The sequence below is a fragment of the Paroedura picta genome, chromosome 6, assembly GCF_049243985.1.
Source record: "Paroedura picta isolate Pp20150507F chromosome 6, Ppicta_v3.0, whole genome shotgun sequence".
Classification (NCBI taxonomy): domain Eukaryota; kingdom Metazoa; phylum Chordata; class Lepidosauria; order Squamata; family Gekkonidae; genus Paroedura; species Paroedura picta.
The window spans coordinates 5,982,662-6,002,521 of record NC_135374.1 but is presented as its reverse complement, the minus strand read 5'-3'; the positions used below and the strand labels follow the sequence as shown (position 1 = coordinate 6,002,521).

At 50.6% G+C, this 19,860-nt stretch overlaps 1 protein-coding gene across 4 annotated transcripts in view; it reads left to right on the top strand.

Annotated features, from left to right (window-relative positions):
- GAB2 (GRB2 associated binding protein 2) overlaps positions 1-19,860 on the top strand; it is a 137,628-nt gene that overhangs the window by 63,888 nt on the left and 53,880 nt on the right. Inside the window, exons 2-3 of one of the 4 annotated variants that reach the window (XM_077341295.1) lie at positions 10,983-11,173; positions 18,362-18,662. In XM_077341295.1, coding sequence (XP_077197410.1) covers positions 18,401-18,662 — 262 coding nt within the window. In that variant the 5' untranslated portion in view covers positions 10,983-11,173; positions 18,362-18,400. The other 3 variants (XM_077341294.1, XM_077341293.1, XM_077341292.1) reach the window with 3 other exon arrangements.

The following is a 19,860-nucleotide window of genomic DNA, read 5'->3' as shown; positions in this document are numbered from 1 at the left end:
GTAAGGGAAATTTATTAAAACTATTTTTCAGCATGCCTGCCAAAAATAGAAGTCCCAGCATTCATGGAGGGGAGGGAGGAAGCCTTGGTCGAGGTTACAGAAAACCAGTGTAGATTTGTAGGATATCTATAGAACTGGGGGATGCCAGCTTCCAGGTGGGGCCTGGAGTTTTCCTGGAATTACAACCGATTGACTGGTGACAGGAGTTGGTTTCCTTAGAGCAGGGGTAGTCAAACTGCGGCCCTCCAGATGTCCATGGACTACAATTCCCATGAGCCCCTGCCAGCGAATGCTGGCAGGGGGCTCCTGGGAATTGTAGTCCATGGACATCTGGAGGGCCGCAGTTTGACTACCCCTGCCTTAGAGAGTATGGCTTCTTTGCACTGGCAGTTTAGGTATGCAGAGCACCAGGCTGCTTAAAAGAATAAAATAGTTCTCTTTGTGAAGAGAAGCAGATTTTGTATAGAGGAGCGAGTCTTAACTAATTGACCGTTCTTCTAGAAGCAAACATTTTACGGGTTCAGGAGGCAAGCAGGGAGGAAGCGTGCTCAGAGGAGCAGGAAGTTTCCCAATGAGCCAATCGGGATGCAGGAGGAGTCAGTCTGAAAAATATCCAAAAGTGCCTGATCTAACTATGCTAAATACACATCGCCACTGACGCCCCCTGCAGGACAGTCTTCAGATTGTATTCAGTCATGCACACTGCAGATCTTGATTGTTGGAAGGCGCAGTGTATTTATTTATTATTTCATTTATTATTTCGGCGTGATACCATGCTGAGAGTTCTCCCCTCCAAACCTTCCAGCCTCCCCCATCTACCCTGGATCTTCAGCAATTTCCCAATCTGGAGCTCATGGGAAATCATTTCGATCCCTTCTCTTGCTTTAAAATTCATACCAATAAAATTGGCTGCAGCTTCGCAGAACTTTCTGCCACCCTAGACCTAGTATTTTAGCCGGGATTTGATTTTGCGCTTTTCAAGCTGTGCGGTCTTAAATTGCCACTTGTGCGTCCCCTTGAAGAGAGAGGATGCGTAAGGATTTCAGTAAATGCATAAAGACAAATAAATAGCCAGGAAAAAGAAATACCAGAAGGAGAACGGGATAAGAAACGGCCATCGCCCCGAGCCCTTTCTGCCGGGACGGGAATCAAAGAACAGCTCTCCGAATCTCTCTCAGCAACCTCTTTTGCATGCAAAGTTAATTATGCAAATTGGGCACATTAATTAAACACGCCTTGTGTACCCACGGCTTGGTGCTCGGCTTCCGGCTGCGAGCACAGAAAGTTGAGGGAGGATCAGCGGACGTATCTTTGGACCCCCCTCCCCCCGCGGGATTTGTTTCGAAAAAGACAGAAATGCTGGCGGGGGGGGGGGCTCGATTGGACTTGCTGCAGAGGACAGAGGGACGGGGGACGGATTCATCTCTTGCACCGCAGGGCAGAAGTCCAACAGGGGTTAAAGCAGCCCTTTTCGACCTTTTGACTGTGGAGGAACCCCTGAAATAAATGTTCAGGTTTCAAGAGCCCCAGAAGTGATGTCAGTTGCCTATGCCTTCCTGCCACACCCCCGGAAGTGACATCAGTACACGGACCCTTTGCCCTCCTTTTGCTCCCGTCCCTCCCCTTTACTACTACTACAGTGTCTCTGCTTCATGTAGACCAGAAAGAAGGGCAGGAGCTCAGAAGACAGCCTGAACCCCTCTTACCATGCCACAAACAACTCCCGCGCTTTTGATTATTACACCCGTGGCCTAGACATTGAGCCCCCTCCCTAGCTTGTGGCTAAATCCATTAAGGCAGGAGGGGAAAGGCTGTGGATCCCCTCCAGAACTCCTGCGAACCCTCAGGGGTCCATGGAGGTAATGGCTGGAGATCAGTTCATCTGGAGAAAATGACCCTTTTGGAAGGGGGACCCTACCCCACTGACATCCCTTTCAAGAGCCAGCTTGATGTAAGAGCCAGCTTAGTGCGCTGGTTAAGAGCGGCAGCTTCTAATCTCGAGAGCCGGGTTTGATTCCCCACTCCTCCACCACATGCAGCCAGCTGGGTGCCCCTGGGCTAGTCACAGTCCTGCTAGAGCTGTTCTATCAACAGTTCTCTCAGATCTCTCTCAGCCTCCTCTACCTCACAGGGCGTCTGTTGTGGGGAGAGGAAGGGAAGGCGATTGGAAGCCGCTTTGAGACTCCTTTGGGCAGTGAAAAGCGGGGTACAAAAAAACAGCTCTTCTTTTTCTTCTTTCTTCCCCAAACCCTACCCTCTTCACCCTCTAAAACTCCTGTCCCCTGGGGTTTTCGTGTGGGTTTCCTCAACAAGCCAAAATAGTGTCTTACTTAATTACTTAACTTTCTACACCACTTTTCTCACCAGGGAAGACTCCTTCCTCCGTTTTATCCACACAACCCCCCTGTGAGGTAGGTTAGGCTAAGATGGTGTTGACTAACCCAAGGGCACCCAGCAAGCTTTCACGGCAAAGTGTGGGTTTTAAACTGGGTCTCCTAGATCCTAATTCTTAAACTGCAACTTCTCCTGGAACTGTTTCAGGTCAGGAAGACGCTGCAGGTCAAAACCTGAAACCTGAGGCAGGCCTGGCTCCTTCTCGGAGCCTTAGAAGGAGGGGAAAAACAACAACAGCAAAGTAACTGATACGATTGCATCACTTCCTAGTGGATCCCAGATGCGGAGACGCTCTAGGAATCACCGAGAACTCTATGATACGGCCATAGAGTTTCCAGTGGTTCCTAGAGCTACCCTCTATCCCCTCTAGGTTTTACCCAGATGTGACATAGCAGTCTTATAGCAGTGCCAAGGCCTGGTCAGATAACTGGATTGTACGTCGAACTCGTTCCAGGAAGTGCCTTCTTTGTGCCAGTCTTCCCCTGCAGACTGTAGCTTCTCTGTGCCGAAATGTCAGAGAGAATTGGCAGGCTGTGTGTTTCTGCCTTTTGGCCCTCATCCCAGTTGCTGAGCCTCCAGAGGAAAGGGCCTGGGGAAACGGGGAGGAAAACAGGGCTAGGAACAAAGCAGCCCAGAGCTGGGGGCCGGGGGGGGGGTGGGCGGAACAAGTAAACAGGACTTAAGAAAAACGAAACTTGGAAGAGGTCAAAACCAGAACTGAACTAGGATTGAATCTCAAACTGTACACTCCATTGGCTTAACGACTCAATCTGTTCTGCCTCTTTGAGGATTAATGGACACATTTAAATGGGGAAAGGTCCTTTCGGTTCCTTTTTTTTTTGGTTGACCAACCATGGGATGTGTAGCTAGGTGGTGAAATTTCCACCTTCGTTTTTTAAAATTTGTTTCACTTGTTTATTATTGGGTTCGTCACCCGCTCCTCCCGGCCCAGCCAGCTCACAGCGGTTTATGACAAGAATAATACTACAATAAAAACAGTAACCAAATATTTTTTAGAAAAACCAGACCATCCCATGCGGATCAATTAGCCCGATCAGATTCCATTCCACAACGTGTTAGATTGATAGCATGTTCAGGAATTTGGAGGAGGGGATGTATAGGTCTTCCATTCCTGGCGGAAGAGCTCCGTCTTGCAGGTCCTGAGGAATTGTAGTAGTTCCGTCAGAGCCCTCAGCTCTTCTGGAGCTCATCCCACCAGGTAGGGGCCAAGACCGAGAAGGCCCTGGCCCTGGTCGAGGTCAGGCGTACCTCACGTGGGCCGGGGATCACCAAACTGTTTAAACTCGCAGAGTCGAAAGCCCTGCAAGGGGCATGAGGAGTTAAGCAGGTCCCAGATCACAAATGGCCTTGAAGATCTTTGCTCTGGTTCAGCCTCCCTTGGGGTCCTGTGTTCAGTTTTGGGCACCCCAGTTGAAGAGGGATGGAGCGTGTCCAAAGGAGGGCAACAAAGATGGCGAGGGGTTTGGAGACCAAGGCTCCCTATGAGTGGAACTGCAGCATAGAAACAAAATGAATAAATAATCATGGTACAATAATGGGGCATCTCATAGACTCAAGCATTTTGACGATTCTTTGTAAATCCCCCCCCCCTCCCGTGTCCTTTTTCATCTGGGATTCCTAGAGAGGCCTGCAGTCACATCTGGGTTTTCCAGGAAGTGATGTCATGCTGCTGGCTGACCCATGTTCCCAGGCCTCTGGGGTCTCCTTCAAATTGCCAAGCCAAAAGACAACACTAATTGCTTATTTTTCTGCGCAGATGGGTTTTCTTTCTTTGCTGCAGAATTGGTCACGAGTGTCACTCACCAAAGGGTAAATGTCATTCTGTACCAGGGTTAATACTGCAGATCAAACCCAGGAGAATCTGTCTATTGCACGACTATTATTTGAGTTTATCACCATTGTTAAGAGACTGGGAAAGGTTAACATCTCTACCATGCCACAGTGGCTGGCCCTGCAGAGGAACTGGCTGGCCCCTGGGTGAGACGGGAGGCTGGACTGGAGGGACCCTCCCTGGCCTGACCCAGCAGGGCTCTTTTGAGGCTCTTCTCAGGGGAAGGCCTCGGCCTCTCTGCCCTGTGGCTGGCCCTGCAGAGGAACTGGCTGGCCCCTGGGTGAGACGGGAGGCTGGACTGGAGGGACCCTCCCTGGTCTGACCCAGCAGGGCTCTTCTGAGGGTCATCAGGGGAAGGCCTCGGCCTCTCTGCCCTGTGGCTGGCCCTGCAGAGGAACTGGTTGGGCCCTGGGTGAGACGGGAGGCTGGACTGGCCTGACCCAGCAGGGCTCTTCTGAGGCTCTTCTCAGGGGAAGGCCTCGGCCTCTGTGCCCTGTGGCTGGCCCTGCAGAGGACCTGGCTGGCCCCTGGGTGAGACGGGAGGCTGGACTGGAGGGACCCTCCCTGGCCTGACCCAGCAGGGCTCTTCTGAGGGTCTTCTCAGGGGAAGGCCTCGGCCTCTCTGCCCTGTGGCTGGCCCTGCAGAGGAACTGGCTGGCCCCTGGGTGAGACAGGAGGCTGGACTGGCCTGACCCAGCAGGGCTCTTCTGAGGGTCTTCTCAGGGGAAGGCCTCGGCCTCTCTGCCCTGCTGCTGGCCCTGGAGAGGAACTGGCTGGCCCCTGGGTGAGACGGGAGGCTGGACTGGAGGGACCCTCCCTGGCCTGACCCAGCAGGGCTCTTCTGAGGGTCTTCTCAGGGGAAGGCCTCGGCCTCTCTGCCCTGTGGCTGGCCCTGCAGAGGAACTGGCTGGCCCCTGGGTGAGACGGGAGGCTGGACTGGAGGGACCCTCCCTGGTCTGACCCAGCAGGGCTCTTCTGAGGTCCTTATCAGGGGAAGGCCTTAGCCTCAGGTCTGCGTACTTGGTCCTGCAGAGGAATTGTTTGGCCTCTGTGCGCGGCAGGATGCTGGACTAGATGGACCACTGGCCTCATCCAGCTGAGCTTAAATTCTTATTCGGCAAAAGCTACCGTGAACCTCTTGCTCTCTCTGAGGCAGCAAAAGATCCTCTTTCTCAGTGCCTCCCCCCCCCCCCCCACCAGCCCTCTTTCATTCTCTGTTGAAGAAGATTCATAGGGGTTTTTTCCCTCTCTTTCCAATCCCCCAGTGATGGGTGCCACAAGATGGCCGTAGGTCTATATTTAGCTCCTCTATTAGCAGCCGTGTCAAAGGGGAAATCGCATTTAGCGCTCGAAACGAAATTGAAATCCGCGAGGCAGCCCCTCTGCCCGAGCGAGCATGTGTAGAAACATATATATTTTATCGTCTCGCAATTTGCAGCTTGACTGCATTTGTTCAAACCGTCCTTCAGTCAGCTCCCAGGCTATTCCGCAGCCGGTTGGAGCTTTCCTGCAAAACTAATTAGGGTTACAAATCTTGTGGCGACATCACAAAGGGGAACCCTTGGGGAGGAGAAGTAGTCTTTCCCTCTCTGCTGAGATCAGCTGTGACCTACCGGGGTGGTCTCGTCTCCAAGCTGATATGGGAGCACCTTCCCTGCGAGGAAAGGCCGAAGAGTCAAGGACTTCTGTGTTTAGAAGAAGAGGAGGAGTTGGTCGTTATACCCCGCTTTTCGCAGAGCGGAGAGAGCTCTGAGAGAACTTCTCTGCAAGAACAGCTTTAAGAGAGCCAGTTTGGTGTAGCGGTTAGGAGTGCCGATTTCTAATCTGGCGAGCCGGGTGTGATTCCGTGTTCCCCCGCATGCAGCCCGCTGGGTGATCTGGAGCTAGTCACAGTCCTGATAAAGCTGTTCTGACCGAGCAGGAATATCAGGGCTCTCTCAGCCTCACCCACCTCACAGGGTGTCTGTTGTGGGGAGAAGAAAGGGAATGCGATTGTAAGCCGCTGTGAGACTCCTTCGGGTAGAGAAAAGCGGCATATAAGATTCAACTCTTCTTCTTTAGTAATATCATGGCTCTCTCAGCCCCACTTCCATCACAGGGTGTCTGTTGTGGGGAGAGGAAGGGAAGGGGATTGGAACCTGCTTTGAGATTCCTTTGAGGAGAGAAAAGCAGCATATAAGACCCAATTCTTAACAGGACAGTGACCAGCACAAGCTGGCTGCATGTGGAGGAGTAGGGTATCAAACCCAGTACTGCATATCAGAGGCCCCCCTCTTAATCACTGCACTACACTGAATCCCTTTAGAAAATAGACAGATAAGAGTGGGATGCTTGAGAAGTTTAGAAAGGGATGCCTGGGATTTAGATAGATTCATGGAGGGTGAGCCTAGAAGAAGAGGAGGAGGAAGAAGAAGAAGAAGAAGAAGAAGAAGAAGAAGAAGAAGAAGAAGAAGAAGAAGAAGAAGAAGAAGAAGAAGAAGAAGAGGAGGAGGAGGAAGAGGAAGAGGAAGAAGACAAAGAAGAAGAAGAAGAAGAAGAAGAAGAAGAAGAAGAAGAAGAAGAAGAAGAAGAAGAAGATCATCACCTTACAAGGTCATTGCAAGGACAAAATGGCGAAGGGAGACCTGCATGAGAAAGCAGAAGGAAGGTAGAAAGAAATGAGAGGGAAGGAGATACAGAAGCAACCAAAATGCCTCTTTGTGCTTTTGCATCATTTTGCCCAGCAGGATGCAACTTCTTTGTCCTCTCTGGCCATTTCATTTTAACGAGGACTCTGCATATTTACCGCTCCCGCTCTGTTTTCTGGGACTGTTAATTAATTTGCCTAAATGTACTTTTAATGTGCTTTTCATTGATGTTTTAGAATTCAGTTCTTTAAACAAAAGAGAGAGAGAGAGAGAGAGCTTGGTGTGCTGTTTTTAGAATAGGCCACATTCTGTCTCTGAAATCTGTTCTAGAAGATTTCTGCCTTGGAAAAGAGGTCTTGTGGGTAAGGTTGCCAGCCTCCAGGCAGCAGCTGGAGATCATCTGGATCTCCAGGCAGCAGCGTTTAGTCCCCCTGGAGAAAATGGCGGCTTTTGAAGATGAAGGGATGTGAGTGTCCTGCATAATGCAGGGGGTTGGACTAGATGACCCTTTAGGGACCTTCCAACTCTATGATTCTGTGAACCCTGTGGCATTTGACCCCACTGAAGTCCCTCCCCACCCCACACCCCAGCCTCTTCAATACCCACCCCCCATAATCGACAGGTATTTCCCAACAATGCTGGCAACTCTCCATATTTCCGTGATAAATTTTTATTCCTCCGTCTTGTGCTGTCATTTCTGTGGGGCCATGACTGAACAGTGTGTGACCATGGCAGGAGGAGTGGGTAAACGACAGATCCCACTTTTAAAAACACAAATGGAGCAATAGCCCCAGTCAGGATAAGGCCGTTCCATTGTTGAAAGCACTACGACCAGGAAGTCCTGTGTTCAAATCCTCCCTTGGCCATGAAGTCCAATTGGGTGTTTTTTGGTGCGTTCTCCCCTTCTCTCATCTTAGACGACTTTATGACGTTGTTGGGAAAGTCAAACAGAGGAAGGGAGAGCTGTCTGTACCACCTGGACCTCCTGAGAGAAAGTGTAGGGGGAGAGAAAGAGCGCAAATAACTAATTTGGTTGTGTTTCTTATCAGTGACACCCCTCTGATTCTTGGAGGCTGGGGGTGCTGGGATGGAGGAAAGGACCACATTTCCTACAGTGGCTGGTAAAAGCTGACACTTTGCAATGGGCCTGTGTTGTGATTGGTCAGCATAATTTTTCTTCTTTAAACAAAGACATATTTGCATCTGGAATTCTCTCATCTTTGGCCTGAATTGGAGCAGTCTGTCCTACCACCTCCCCACCACCTAAGTACCCCAGGTGTGTTCTTTTACTGGGCGAGGAAGAACACCCTCCCCCCCCCCCCGCCCCCAGGAGAAGATCAGCCATCCCAAAGAGCCAGAAATGATGCTGTGCGCAAAAGGTGACCTTCCGAGACGCGGAGCGTGCGCACCAATTCTGCTCTCCAAACAGCCGTCCCATTAAGCCATGTGTACTTTGGCTGGCCCACCGGTTCGGCCGCCCGATGCCGTGTGTACCGCCCGGGTCTGTCGACTGCCAGGCGTGCGAGAAAAACCGAGCACCTCTTGCGCACACATGAAAGAAAGCCAACCTGTTTGCGGAAGATAAACCCGGCGTCAAGCTTGCGTGGCTTTGAAAAGCCGGCTGATGGATGGGGTGGCTCTCGCCTCCCTCTCTCCTTCCCTCTCCCCCCCCCCCCCGCTGTCGTGCTGGTTGTCCCGCTTGCGTCCTTTGCGGGACGAGACGCCACTTTATCTTCAGTTGAAAATTTCAGGTGGGCCACTCGACCCTCTGCGACAGGCAATGCGTCATTGCTGTATCTTCTTGCCCACACGCGCAGGACCCGTGTCCCCGAGAAGCGGCTGATTCTTGAGAGGCTGCCGAATTTGGAAAGGCTGCAACACAGGCTAGCACCTGCCTCGGGATGCCGGCCTCCGGGAGGGAAATACTAGAACTGGAGAGCCAGTTTGGTGTAGTGGTTAGGACTGCGGACTTCTAATCTGGCATGCCGGGTTCGATTCCCCGCTCCCCCACATGCAGCCAGCTGGGTGACCCTGGGCTCGCCACGGCACTGATAAAACTGTTCTGACCGAGCAGGAATATCAGGGCTCTCTCAGCCTCACCCACCCCACAGGGTGTCTGTTGTGGGGAGAGGAAAGGGAAGGCGATTGGAAGCCGCTTTGAGCCTCCTTCGGGTAGAGAAAAGTAGCATCTAAGAACAAACTCTTCTTCTTCTTCTTCAGTAATCTCAGGGCTCTCTCAGCCTCACCCACCCCACAGGGTGTCTGTTGTGGGGAGAGGAAAGGGAAGGCGATTGGAAGCCGCTTTGAGACTCCTTCGGGTAGAGAAAAGTAGCATCTAAGAACAAACTCTTCTTCTTCTTCTTCTTCTTCTTCTTCTTCTTCTTCTTCTTCTTCTTCTTCTTCTTCTTCTTTTCCTTCTTCTTCTTCTCCTTCTTCTTCTCCTTCTCCTTCTCCTCCTTCTTCTTCTTCTTCTTTACACAGGGTTGTTAGTCTTGAAGGTGTTGCTGGACTCTTACTCTTTTCTTCTGGTACAGACACACACACCTACCCTTCTGGATCAACCCCCTGAGAAGGCATCACATTTAATTGGACATAGTAGGAGTCCATCCACTTTGTGATATAAGGCGAGATGGTCTCACGTTCTAGCTGTATCTGAAGAAGTGAGCAGTGACTCCCGAAAGCTCCTCCCCTGCCACAAATCTTGTTATTCTTGAAGGCGCTCCTCGACTCTGGCTCATGTCTGCTGCTACAGACAGACCCACACGGCCAACACACCTTGAACTATCTCCACGGAAGGCACCCCATTGAGCCATAAAGAATGGGGATTCATTAATCTTGTGATACAAGGAAAGATGGTCTCGCATTCTAGCGGCATGTGAGGAAGGTAGCAGGGACTCCCGAAAGCTGCTCTCCTGCTACAAGTGTTGTTATTCTTGAAGGTTATTCTTGCTTTAGGATGCTTTGGGCTCATCCTGTGTTGAGCAGGGGGTTGGACTAGATGGCCTGCCTGGCCCCTTCCAACTCTATGATTCTATGATTCAGATTCTGAGCAGGGGGTTGGACTAGATGGCCTGTATGGCCCCTTCCAACTCTATGATTCTGCTTCTGAGCAGGGGGTTGGACTAGATGGCCTGTCTAGCCCCTTCCAACTCTATGATTCTGTGATTTTTGTGAAGGTCCTCCTGGATTCTGGCTCTTTTCCGCGGCTACGGACAAACTCACATGGCTTCCCATCTTGCTTACCACCAGGAGGTTTCCTGTATTGTTGAACTCAGAACTGTCGTCCCATGACTTAAGCCCATGAGGTGACCTCTGGAGCGACCGCGGACAGTCCTTTCCATGGAACACAAGGCTTCCTGCAATCTCACTCTGCTTCCGAGTCCAGTATTCCTGAGGAATGGCGGGGGCAAACCCTGGCAGAAGCTCCCCTGCTGCTCACAGGGGGTGGGGCAGATGACCTCAGAGAGGTTTGGCCTGCGTTTCAGCTAGTGTGGGAGGAAATGACCGAGGAAGCCCCACAGCAGGGGGATTTTGGCATCCGGAGGTAGGGCGTGAGCCAAAGGAGAAATCCCCACAAGGCCTCTGCAAACCAGGCGTGGAAGGGGGCAACGTCAGGGGAAGGCCATGTTCTCTGTGGCTTTGTTAGTCCAACAGAGGATCCGGTTGGCCTGGAAATGAACTACGGGTCTGATCCGTACGGGTTTATTAGACCTAGGGTCGCCTTTCCCTAGTTGACCTCTCTGGTAGACAAGCTAAGGGAAATGTCTTGGACTGATAAAGAGGATCAGAGATGAGGAACCAGCAGCAAACGATGAAGAAGAAGTAGTAGTAGTAGTAGTAGTAGTAGTAGTAGTAGTAGGTGAGGCTGAGAGAGCCTTGATATTACTGAGGAGTTGGTTTTATATGCCGCTTTTCTCTACCCAAAGGAGTCTCAAAGCGGCTTACAATCACCTTCCCTTTCCTCTCCCCACAACAGACACCCTGTGAGGGAGGTGAGGCTGAGAGAGCCCTGATATTACTGAAGAGTTGGTTTTATATGCCGCTTTTCTCTACCCGAAGGAGTCTCAAAGCGGCTTACAATCGCCTTCCCTTTCCTCTCCCCACAACAGACACCCTGTGAGGGAGATGAGGCTGAAGGAACTCTGACAGAATTGCTCTGCAAGAACAACTCTATCAGTTCCATGGCGAGCCCAAGGTCACCCAGCTGGCTGCACGTGGAGGGGCTGGGAATCAAACCCGGCTCGCCAGATTAGAAACCGCTGCTCCGAACCACTACCCATGCTGGCTGCAGCGGGAACAAGTGAGAAAAGGTTACAACAACAACAATTGTAATGTAATTACTTATTTATGACCCGCCGTTCTCTGAAGGCTCCGGGTGGGTAACAACATATATATAAAACAATAAAATGGTACGTAGTAAGTATAATAATTTTCATAGAATTAAAATTTACAGTAATATCTTGATTGAGCCATTTTGATCCTCCAGTGGAGGGAGGCTGGGTAGATATTGATTTTGCAGTGCGGTGAAAATTGGCTGGTGTTACAAGCAGGGAATCAAGAATGCATTGTACTTCTGGCTCCGAATGGAATATTTAAAAGGATTTGTCGTTCTCCCCAAAGATATCAATCTACAAATAGCCCTTTGCTACGATTGCAAAATGGAACCTCCAGGCTTAAAAGCAGGATACCTGTTGCTATTGGCTTTTCAGGTCGCCCACTGTGTCGAACAACCCCCGCCCCCACAATCGGGCTCCTGCCCTGGCTTTATAGAGCAGTGGGAACAAAAATGGGATGTCATTTTTACTTGAGTATCATCACAGTGTCTCATGATGCTCTAGGAATTTTCCTCATCTCTATGGTTTTACCACAGAGATTGGAAGGAATCCTGGAGTGCAGCATAGCTCAGAGATATCAATTCAGGGCAATCTTTTATGGATCACTCATTCCCCCAAGGCCACCCAGCTGGTTGCATGTGGGGGAGGGCAGAATCAAACCCGGCTTGCCAGATTAGAAGTCCGCACTCCTAACCACGACACCAAGCTGGCTCTCTAGAAGATGAGAAAGGATGACATAGAGTCCCAAGTGAAATACTCAACACTCAACCAAATCACCCCTGACAGTGTAATCAAATGCCTCCATTAAAGCTCTCAGGGACAAAATAGCCCAGGGGTAGTCAAACTGTGGCCCTCCAGATGTCCATGGACTACAATTCCCATGAGCCCCTGCCAGCGTGCTCATGGGAATTGTAGTCCATGGACATCTGGAGGGCCACAGTTTGACTACAGCTGAAATAGCCTCACGGCATCTCCTAAAATTTCCCCAGGACAGCACTCCCCTCAGTAACGTAGGAGTCCGGATGGAGTCTCCAAAACCACCTTCCTCGGCCAAAAACCGCCTGCTACAATCTGCACGCTGGCAGGGGCTCATGGGAATTGTAGTCCATGGACATCTGGAGGGCCCACAGTTTGACTACAGCTGAAATAGCCGCACGGCATCTCCTAAAATTTCCCCAGGACAGCACTCCCCTCAGTAACGTAGGAGTCCGGATGGAGTCTCCAAAACCACCTTCCTCGGCCAAAAACCGCCTGCTATAATCTGCACACTGGCAGGGGCTCATGGGAATTGTAGTCCATGGACATCTGGAGGGCCCACAGTTTGACTACAGCTGAAATAGCCGCACGGCATCTCCTAAAATTTCCCCAGGACAGCACTCCCCTCAGTAACGTAGGAGTCCGGATGGAGTCTCCAAAACCACCTTCCTCGGCCAAAAACCGCCTGCTATAATCTGCACACTGGCAGGGGCTCATGGGAATTGTAGTCCATGGACATCTGGAGGGTCCACAGTTTGACTACTGCTGAAATAGCCGCACGGCATCTCCTAAAATTTCCCCAGGACAGCACTCCCCTCAGTAACGTAGGAGTCCGGATAGAGTCTCCAAAACCACCTTCCTCGGCCAAAAAACGCCTGCTACAATCCATTCATGTCGCGTGAAGAGGGAGCTGTGGTCCTCCTCCAGCCAGAACAGCTGTGCTCTGCGGGCCACGAGATCGAATCAGCACACCCCTGGCAACCTACGGCTAAAGGCCGGCGTTCTGTTGCCGCTTTTAAAACCCTCGCTCCGGTCCCCGCCGTCTGCCTGAGACAGCTGGGCCGATATGTATCCGACAAATCCACGCACGGCCGTCTTGGCACTAAAGACGGCATGATCGGAGAAACAGTCCTCCAAGCGAGCTGTCTTTTCCACACGCAAAACAGATGTTCGCTCCGGAGAGGAGGATCTCCTTCGTGGGGGAAGCAGGAAGCCCGGCCCGCGAGAGGCTCGTAAAACAAAGAGAACTGGGAGAGGCTCTTAAAGCGCCTGCAGACAATTTGGGGGTCTTTGGACGTTGGCACGTCCTGAGTTTTTTACTCGTGGGCAGGGGTCCTCGGTTGGAGGGTGGAGCTCCCCTCCGCGGCTGTGTTTTGCTTTATCCATTGTGCTGCTTTTTGGAAAGATGCTCCATCGATGCAGGATAGGGCCCATGTGTGCTTTGTGTGCATGCTGAGTGGACAAGCGGGAATGGTCACTTAGCAAAGAAGATTTTAAAAATGGCGGACTCTGGTGCTCCGGCCCCTCCTCTTCCTGTCACACGGCCGTGAGGTCGTATGACTTCCTGCCACATGCTGGTGGTTGATTGGGTCCCAGACTGGACCCTTGGGTTAAAAGTGGGTCGTGAGTCTTGAATGGTGCATAGCGATGGTTTTTGTGGCCTCTTGCTCTGATTATATGGTTGGCTGGGAATTTAGGAATTGCTGGTATTAGATGGCGTTCCTAGGGTCGCCAGCCTTCCTGGAACTATGACCAGGTGACATAGTTCTGTTCGCCTGGGGGAAACAGCTGCTCTGGAAGACGGACTCTATGACATTATACCCCGTCGAAGTCCCTCCCTTTCGCTAAACCCCACCCTCCTCAGGCTCCACCCCTAAATCTCCAGGTATTTCCTAATTCGGAGTTGGGAACCCCAGCCCCTTATGTCCTACCTGGGGTCATCTATGTTCCTCTTGTGATTTCTTGTGCCAGAAGAACCCTTCTTTCATTTCTATCCCAAACATCCGACAGTGACCAAAACCCAGTGCCCATCATGAGGTCCACTGGCAGAGCCCAGATCTCCAGAAACCCTCCCACCTTGGTTCCCCAAGCACCAAGACTACAGAGCATCAGTGCCCCACACATAAGAACATAAGAGAAGCCATGCTGGATCAGGCCAATGGTCCATCCAGTCCAACATTCTGTGGCGTACAGTGGCCAAATCCCAGGAGTCCTCAAAAGGTCCTCTAGCAGGGTCAGAACTCTATAAGTCCTTTCACCCTTGCCTCCATAGCACCAAGGACTCAGAGCATCACAACCCCAGATATAAGAACACAAGAGAAGCCATGTTGGGTTAGACCAATGGCCCATCCCATCCAACACTCTGTGTCAAAACCCAGGTGTTATCTGGAGGTCCACCAGCAGAGCTAGAACTTCAAAAGCCCTTGTGTGTTGTCCCCCAAGCACCAAGAGGACAGGGCATCACTGCCCCATGTTATCTCAGCCCAGGGGCCATCAGGAGGCCCACCAATGGGGTCAGACTTTCAGCAGCTCATCCCCTGAAAATCTTGTTGGTCTCTCAGTTGCTACTGGATTCTCATCTAGCTTTCATTCAAGTCTGAGAAAGTTGAAGAGGAGAAGAAGAGAACTTAGGCAGAATGTGAGTAGGCGGGCAGAAAGCATTGTGCCGGTGCTTGGCTCTTGCAGCCCTTTCTGGCATGCCCAGGGAAATGCCGATTGCCAAATCAGGATTGGGAAGCGAATTTCTTCCAGGCCAGATTGGCCAGGAATTCTGTTTTTTTGGGGAAGAGCATCTTCTGGGCATGAAATTAGGATCACTGTGAGTGGGCGGGTCATTGTGAATTCTCTACATTCTGCAGGGGGTTGGACTAGATGGCCTGGGAGGACCCTTCCAACTTTATGATTCTAAGAAAGATGATCCCCAAGAAAAAGCAGACCCAGTGCTTGAAGCCCTGTTTAACGCCCAGCTTAGTTCATAATATCACACCTTTCTCACTTGGACCCAAAAATAGATTACTCAGAGCGAGTCAGAAGACTCAGCATTCAATAAACAATTCACTAGGATCTGGTTTGTAGAACTTGGGAACCACCCAGAATTATGAAAACAGAAAGGAAGCAAAGTAATAAGTATTAACATGATGTGCAGGGGTAGTCGAACTGCGGCCGTCCAGATGTCCATGGACTACAATTCCCATGAGCCCCTGCCAGCGTTTGCTGGCAGGGGCTCATGGGAATTGCAGTCCATGGACATCTGGAGGGCCGCAGTTCGACTACCCCTGTAAGGATACAAAATTACATATAGCTTTGAGTATTTTTTCCTTTCTTTAACCCAGCCTTTTCCAACCTTTGGACAGTGAAGGAGCTTTGAGGAACCCTGGAAGTGGTGTCAGCTGGCCACGCCTCCTGGCCATGCCCCTGGAAGTGACATCACTGGAAGTGAACAGCACTGGCCGTCTTCAAGCAGTGGCTGGAGAGATCCTTCTCCTGGATGCTTGAGGCTGATCCTGCACTGAGCAGGGGGTGGGACTAGATGGCCTGCATGGCCCCTTCCCAGTCTAGGATTCTAGGAGTCTAACAGAAGAGGTTATGAAAAAGCGAAATAACCCAACCTGTGTATACAAGCTAGGAGGTTGAGGAGCAGAGATTGAGCAGCAGAATATACTAAATGTTAAAATGCAAAATATTTCTTACTCTTCATGTGCATTTTTAAGGTTTTAAAAACATCAATATTAACCGTACATTATCTCACAGACCTAGTACATGTTGAAACATGGATAAAGTGACTTAATACAAAGATCCAAATGCCCTCTTGGGCCCTTCCTTGGTGTCCTGATATTAAAATGCACTAATAGAATGTTGGAACATTCTATTATATAAGGTGGTAAAAAAAATCAGAGCTTTTCTACAGCATTGGCGGCAGCAAGTTAGTTCAGGAAAAAGCAGAGAGCTGCATGCTTCCTCATGGTGATCCTTCAAATATTGAGGGTTATATCCACTCCAGGATATTGCGGGGGAAAGGTAGGGTCACCCCGGATCAATCATGTTTGTTGCAGAGGGAAAATTTAAATCGACCAAAATCAAAATGGAAATCGCATTCATTGTAGATCGCAGGGACTGAATCGACTTGGGGTTGCAATAAAAGCTCCGTGGAGATTCAGCGCTGGTCTTCTCATAATTCGACCAAAATATCATAGTTTCAGTCTGTTCATCTCATAGCTTCTGAGGCAGGCTTGGTCAACCAGGGTTTCGTGAAACACGGAGGGTTTCTTGACAGCTCTGGAAGGGCTTCCCGAGTGGGTGGGAGTTAATTGATTTTTAATACATTTTAAAAATTTGTTAAATATTTATCAGGTGATAGGACCATATATGGACGTCGACCTCCTCCCCCTCCCAAATGGCCAATGAGGGGCCTGGAGGGGGTGGGAAGGGGAGGGGCCCCGGGTGGGTGTGTCCACAGCTCTGCTTCCCACCCATATTCTTCCCGATTGCGCCACTTCTGGGGTTTCTCAAAGCCTGAAGAATATTTCAGGGGTTTCTCCGTGATGAGAAAGTTGAGCAAGTCGGCCCTTGGGGGTCTCTGAAAGCCAACTGAGAGTTGACCAGAAAAAAAAAATCCATTTATTGATCGTAGACAGCAGGGTTTCTGGGAAAGGCCTCAGAGAGGCCCTGCTGGTTAGAGCAGATTGCGCGGGACGAAACGGAGCAAGCGTCACACTTGCCATAAAGGAGCTCGGGATGTTCAAAGCACAGTTGCAGGGCACGGGAGTCTGCGTTTTCTTTCAGTTCTGATTCGGCCCATCTCCAGCGCAAGCAGAATCCGGCATGCGGGGGGGAAATTAAACGTTGTCTCAGAATGCACACTGGCCCCTGTTTTCTCAGCAGTTCGTCCCCGTGGCTCGGAGCTTCATGACAGGTCTCATAAATCACGTCTGTTGTCCGTTCGAGGCTGTTCCCAGCCCTAGCGCAAGGCCGGCTGGAGACGTTGGGCTGCCGGAGGCAGAAAAGCCAACTTAAAACGCTTCTGTGCATAATAATTATCACGTCCCCTTCCGCTACTTCTGTTCCGTTTCAGTGGGGTTGGCGCAGGAGGATTTCTCTGTGGATCAGGGCCCAGTGGGGCCGGTATTTGCCTGTTGCCTCCCCAACTGTTATCCGTAGGCTCAAGCGATGCCAGGCAGAAAACATTTCATTTGTCTCCTGATTGGTCTTGGGATTTTCTCTTCCTTTCCTTTCTTTTCCTTTAATGTAGCTGCAGGGACTCTAAATTTGATCAGAATGACAATGGGCAAAGAAGGCGATTAATTTTTACTTAAAGGCCACTTTCCACGTCAAAAATCTCATCCCTGAATGAACTTTCCCTCCCCCCTGGATTTCATGAATCTTGCTATGTTACGGGCACTGCGTTAGGGAACACAAGAGTAGACAATTCTGGAGGACCAAGTAGTCTGATTCAGGATAAGACAGATTCCCATGTCCATGTGCTTCATATCTGTCAGATTGTCCTAGCCCACCTGCTGTTGCAAAGCCCCTGAAACAGGCTTCAAGTTTCAAGAAATCCCAGAAGTGGCACAATGGTGCAGAATATGGTTGGGAAGCAGAGCTGTGTGCACCCCTACCCGGGGACCCTTCCTTTCCCACCCCCTTCAGCCCCATCATTGGGCATTTTGGGAGAGGGCAGGAAGGTCACCATGACCGTGTAAGGTCATATCACCTGATAAAAGTTTAACACATTTTTAAAAATCTATTTAAAATTAATTAGCTCCCACCCATTCAGGAAACCCTTCCAGGACCTTCAAGATACCCCAGGGTTTCACGACACCCTGGTCGAGAAAGCCTGTTCTAGCCAGATAGTATTGAAACGTCTAAATCAGGCTTTCTCAGCCAGGATTTTGTGAAACCCTGGGGTTTCTTCATAAGACTGGAAGGCTTTCCTGAAAAGGTGGGAGCTAATTATTACTTTATATATTTATAAATTTGTTAAACATTTATCGGGCGATATGACCATATATGCTCATGTTGACCTACAGGGGGCCACTCCCCAAATGGTGAATGATGGTCCTGGAGGGGGTGGGAAGGAGAGGAGAGGGGAGGAGAGGAGCAGGGAGAGGGGAGGAGAGGAGAGAGGAGAGGAGAGGAGCAGGAAGAGGGGAGGAGAAGAGAGAGGAGAGGAGCAGGGGGAGGAGAGAGGAGAGGAGGGGAGGAGAGGAGAGGAGCCCTGGGTGCCCATGCCTACTCTGCTTCCCAACCCTATTCTGCTTCTGGGATTTCTCGATGCATGAAGGATGTTTCAGGGCTTTCTCAACGGGGAAAAAGTTGAGAAAGGCCGCTCTAAGCCAACTGTTGATCATCATTCATCCCGTCCTCATCTCCAGTGACGTCCCTTTCTGCTTCTTCACCAGGCATGGAAGAAGCGCTGGTTCATCCTCCGCAGCGGACGCATGAGCGGCGACCCGGACGTGCTGGAGTATTACAAGAACGACCACTCCAAGAAGCCCCTGCGGGTGATCAACCTCAACTTCTGCGAGCAGGTGGACGCGGGCCTCACCTTCAACAAGAAGGAGCTGCAGGACAGTTACGTCTTCGACATCAAGACCAGCGAAAGGACCTTCTACCTCGTCGCCGAAACGGAGGATGAGATGAACAAGTGGGTGCGGAGCATCTGCCAGATCTGCGGCTTCAACCAGTCGGAAGAGAATTCAGGTAGGCCCGGTGTTCCGCGTCCGGAGCGAACGCTGACATTTGCGAGCGGAACGAGGTAATAAATCAAAAGCCGGCGAGCGCGGGAGGAAAAGGTGGCTTGTTGCGTGCGTGAAATTTTATAAAGCTCAGAACGCTTCCAGGGTGAGGGTCTTGGAAAGGTGGCAGGAAGAGGTTGTGGCTCAATTGAAGAGCCTCTGCTTGGCAGAGGCTCGCCGGTGCATTGATCTCCGCTCGCTCCAGAAAAAAAAAATGGCGATCGCTTCGCCGGAAGATCAGAGGAGAGAGTCAGGGGGAGGGACTTTGCAGAAACCGCAACAATGGTAATGCGCAGAACTTTCCCGCTAGTGTTGCAGATTGGTTGCAAGAGTGTAGCGCTTTCCAGAGGGTGAATCCACTTTTTGGGATTTCCCTGAAAGCGCTACAACGAAGCGCTTTTTGCGGATCGGTTTCAGGAGTGTTGCAGATTGTCAACGACGTTGTGCATAATAGCAAAACAGTAGTGATTTCAATTTGCAACCATTGTGCAATTTTGAACGAGTGCGGAATGGCCCACTGTTTCTTTCTCCTAGTGTGTCTCTTCATTTGTCTGAGGGTCAGCATTGTTTGCGTTTTCTTTTTGGGGTTGGGTTTCTTTTAAAAGTTGATTTTTACAGTTCTTTTTTTCAGTATTCAGTTTTACAGTTCTTTATTTCAGTGTTTTGTTCTGGGGGGGGGCACTGCAATTGTAATTAGAGTTGTCCATTCTCCCAGTTTGGTAGCTGTTGTACTTGCTGTAGTAGGTTGCCAACTTTGGGTCCTGTTGTTCTGCTCTGGTTTGCTGGCCTGGGGGCCACTGCTTGGTTCTCCTGCCAGAGCTGTTCTCACTGAGCAGTTCTGTCAGTGCTCTCTCAGGGTGTCTGGCATGAGAACAGGAAGGGAAGGCAATTGTAAGCCATTTTGAGACTCCTTAGGTTAGTGAAAAGCTGGATACAACAACCAGCAGCTATTCATTCTCTTGACTTTTCTGTATTTGTTGTGGGGGAGGCTGGATGGGAGAACCTGTGATGATGGAGAATGGATTAAGCACTTAGGCCACCTTGAGCTCCTCCACTGGAGGACAAGTAAAGTTGTTGTTGTTGTTAGGTGCGAAGTCGTGTCCGACCCATTGCGACCCCATGGACAATGATCCTCCAGGCCTTCCTGTCCTCTCCCATTCCCC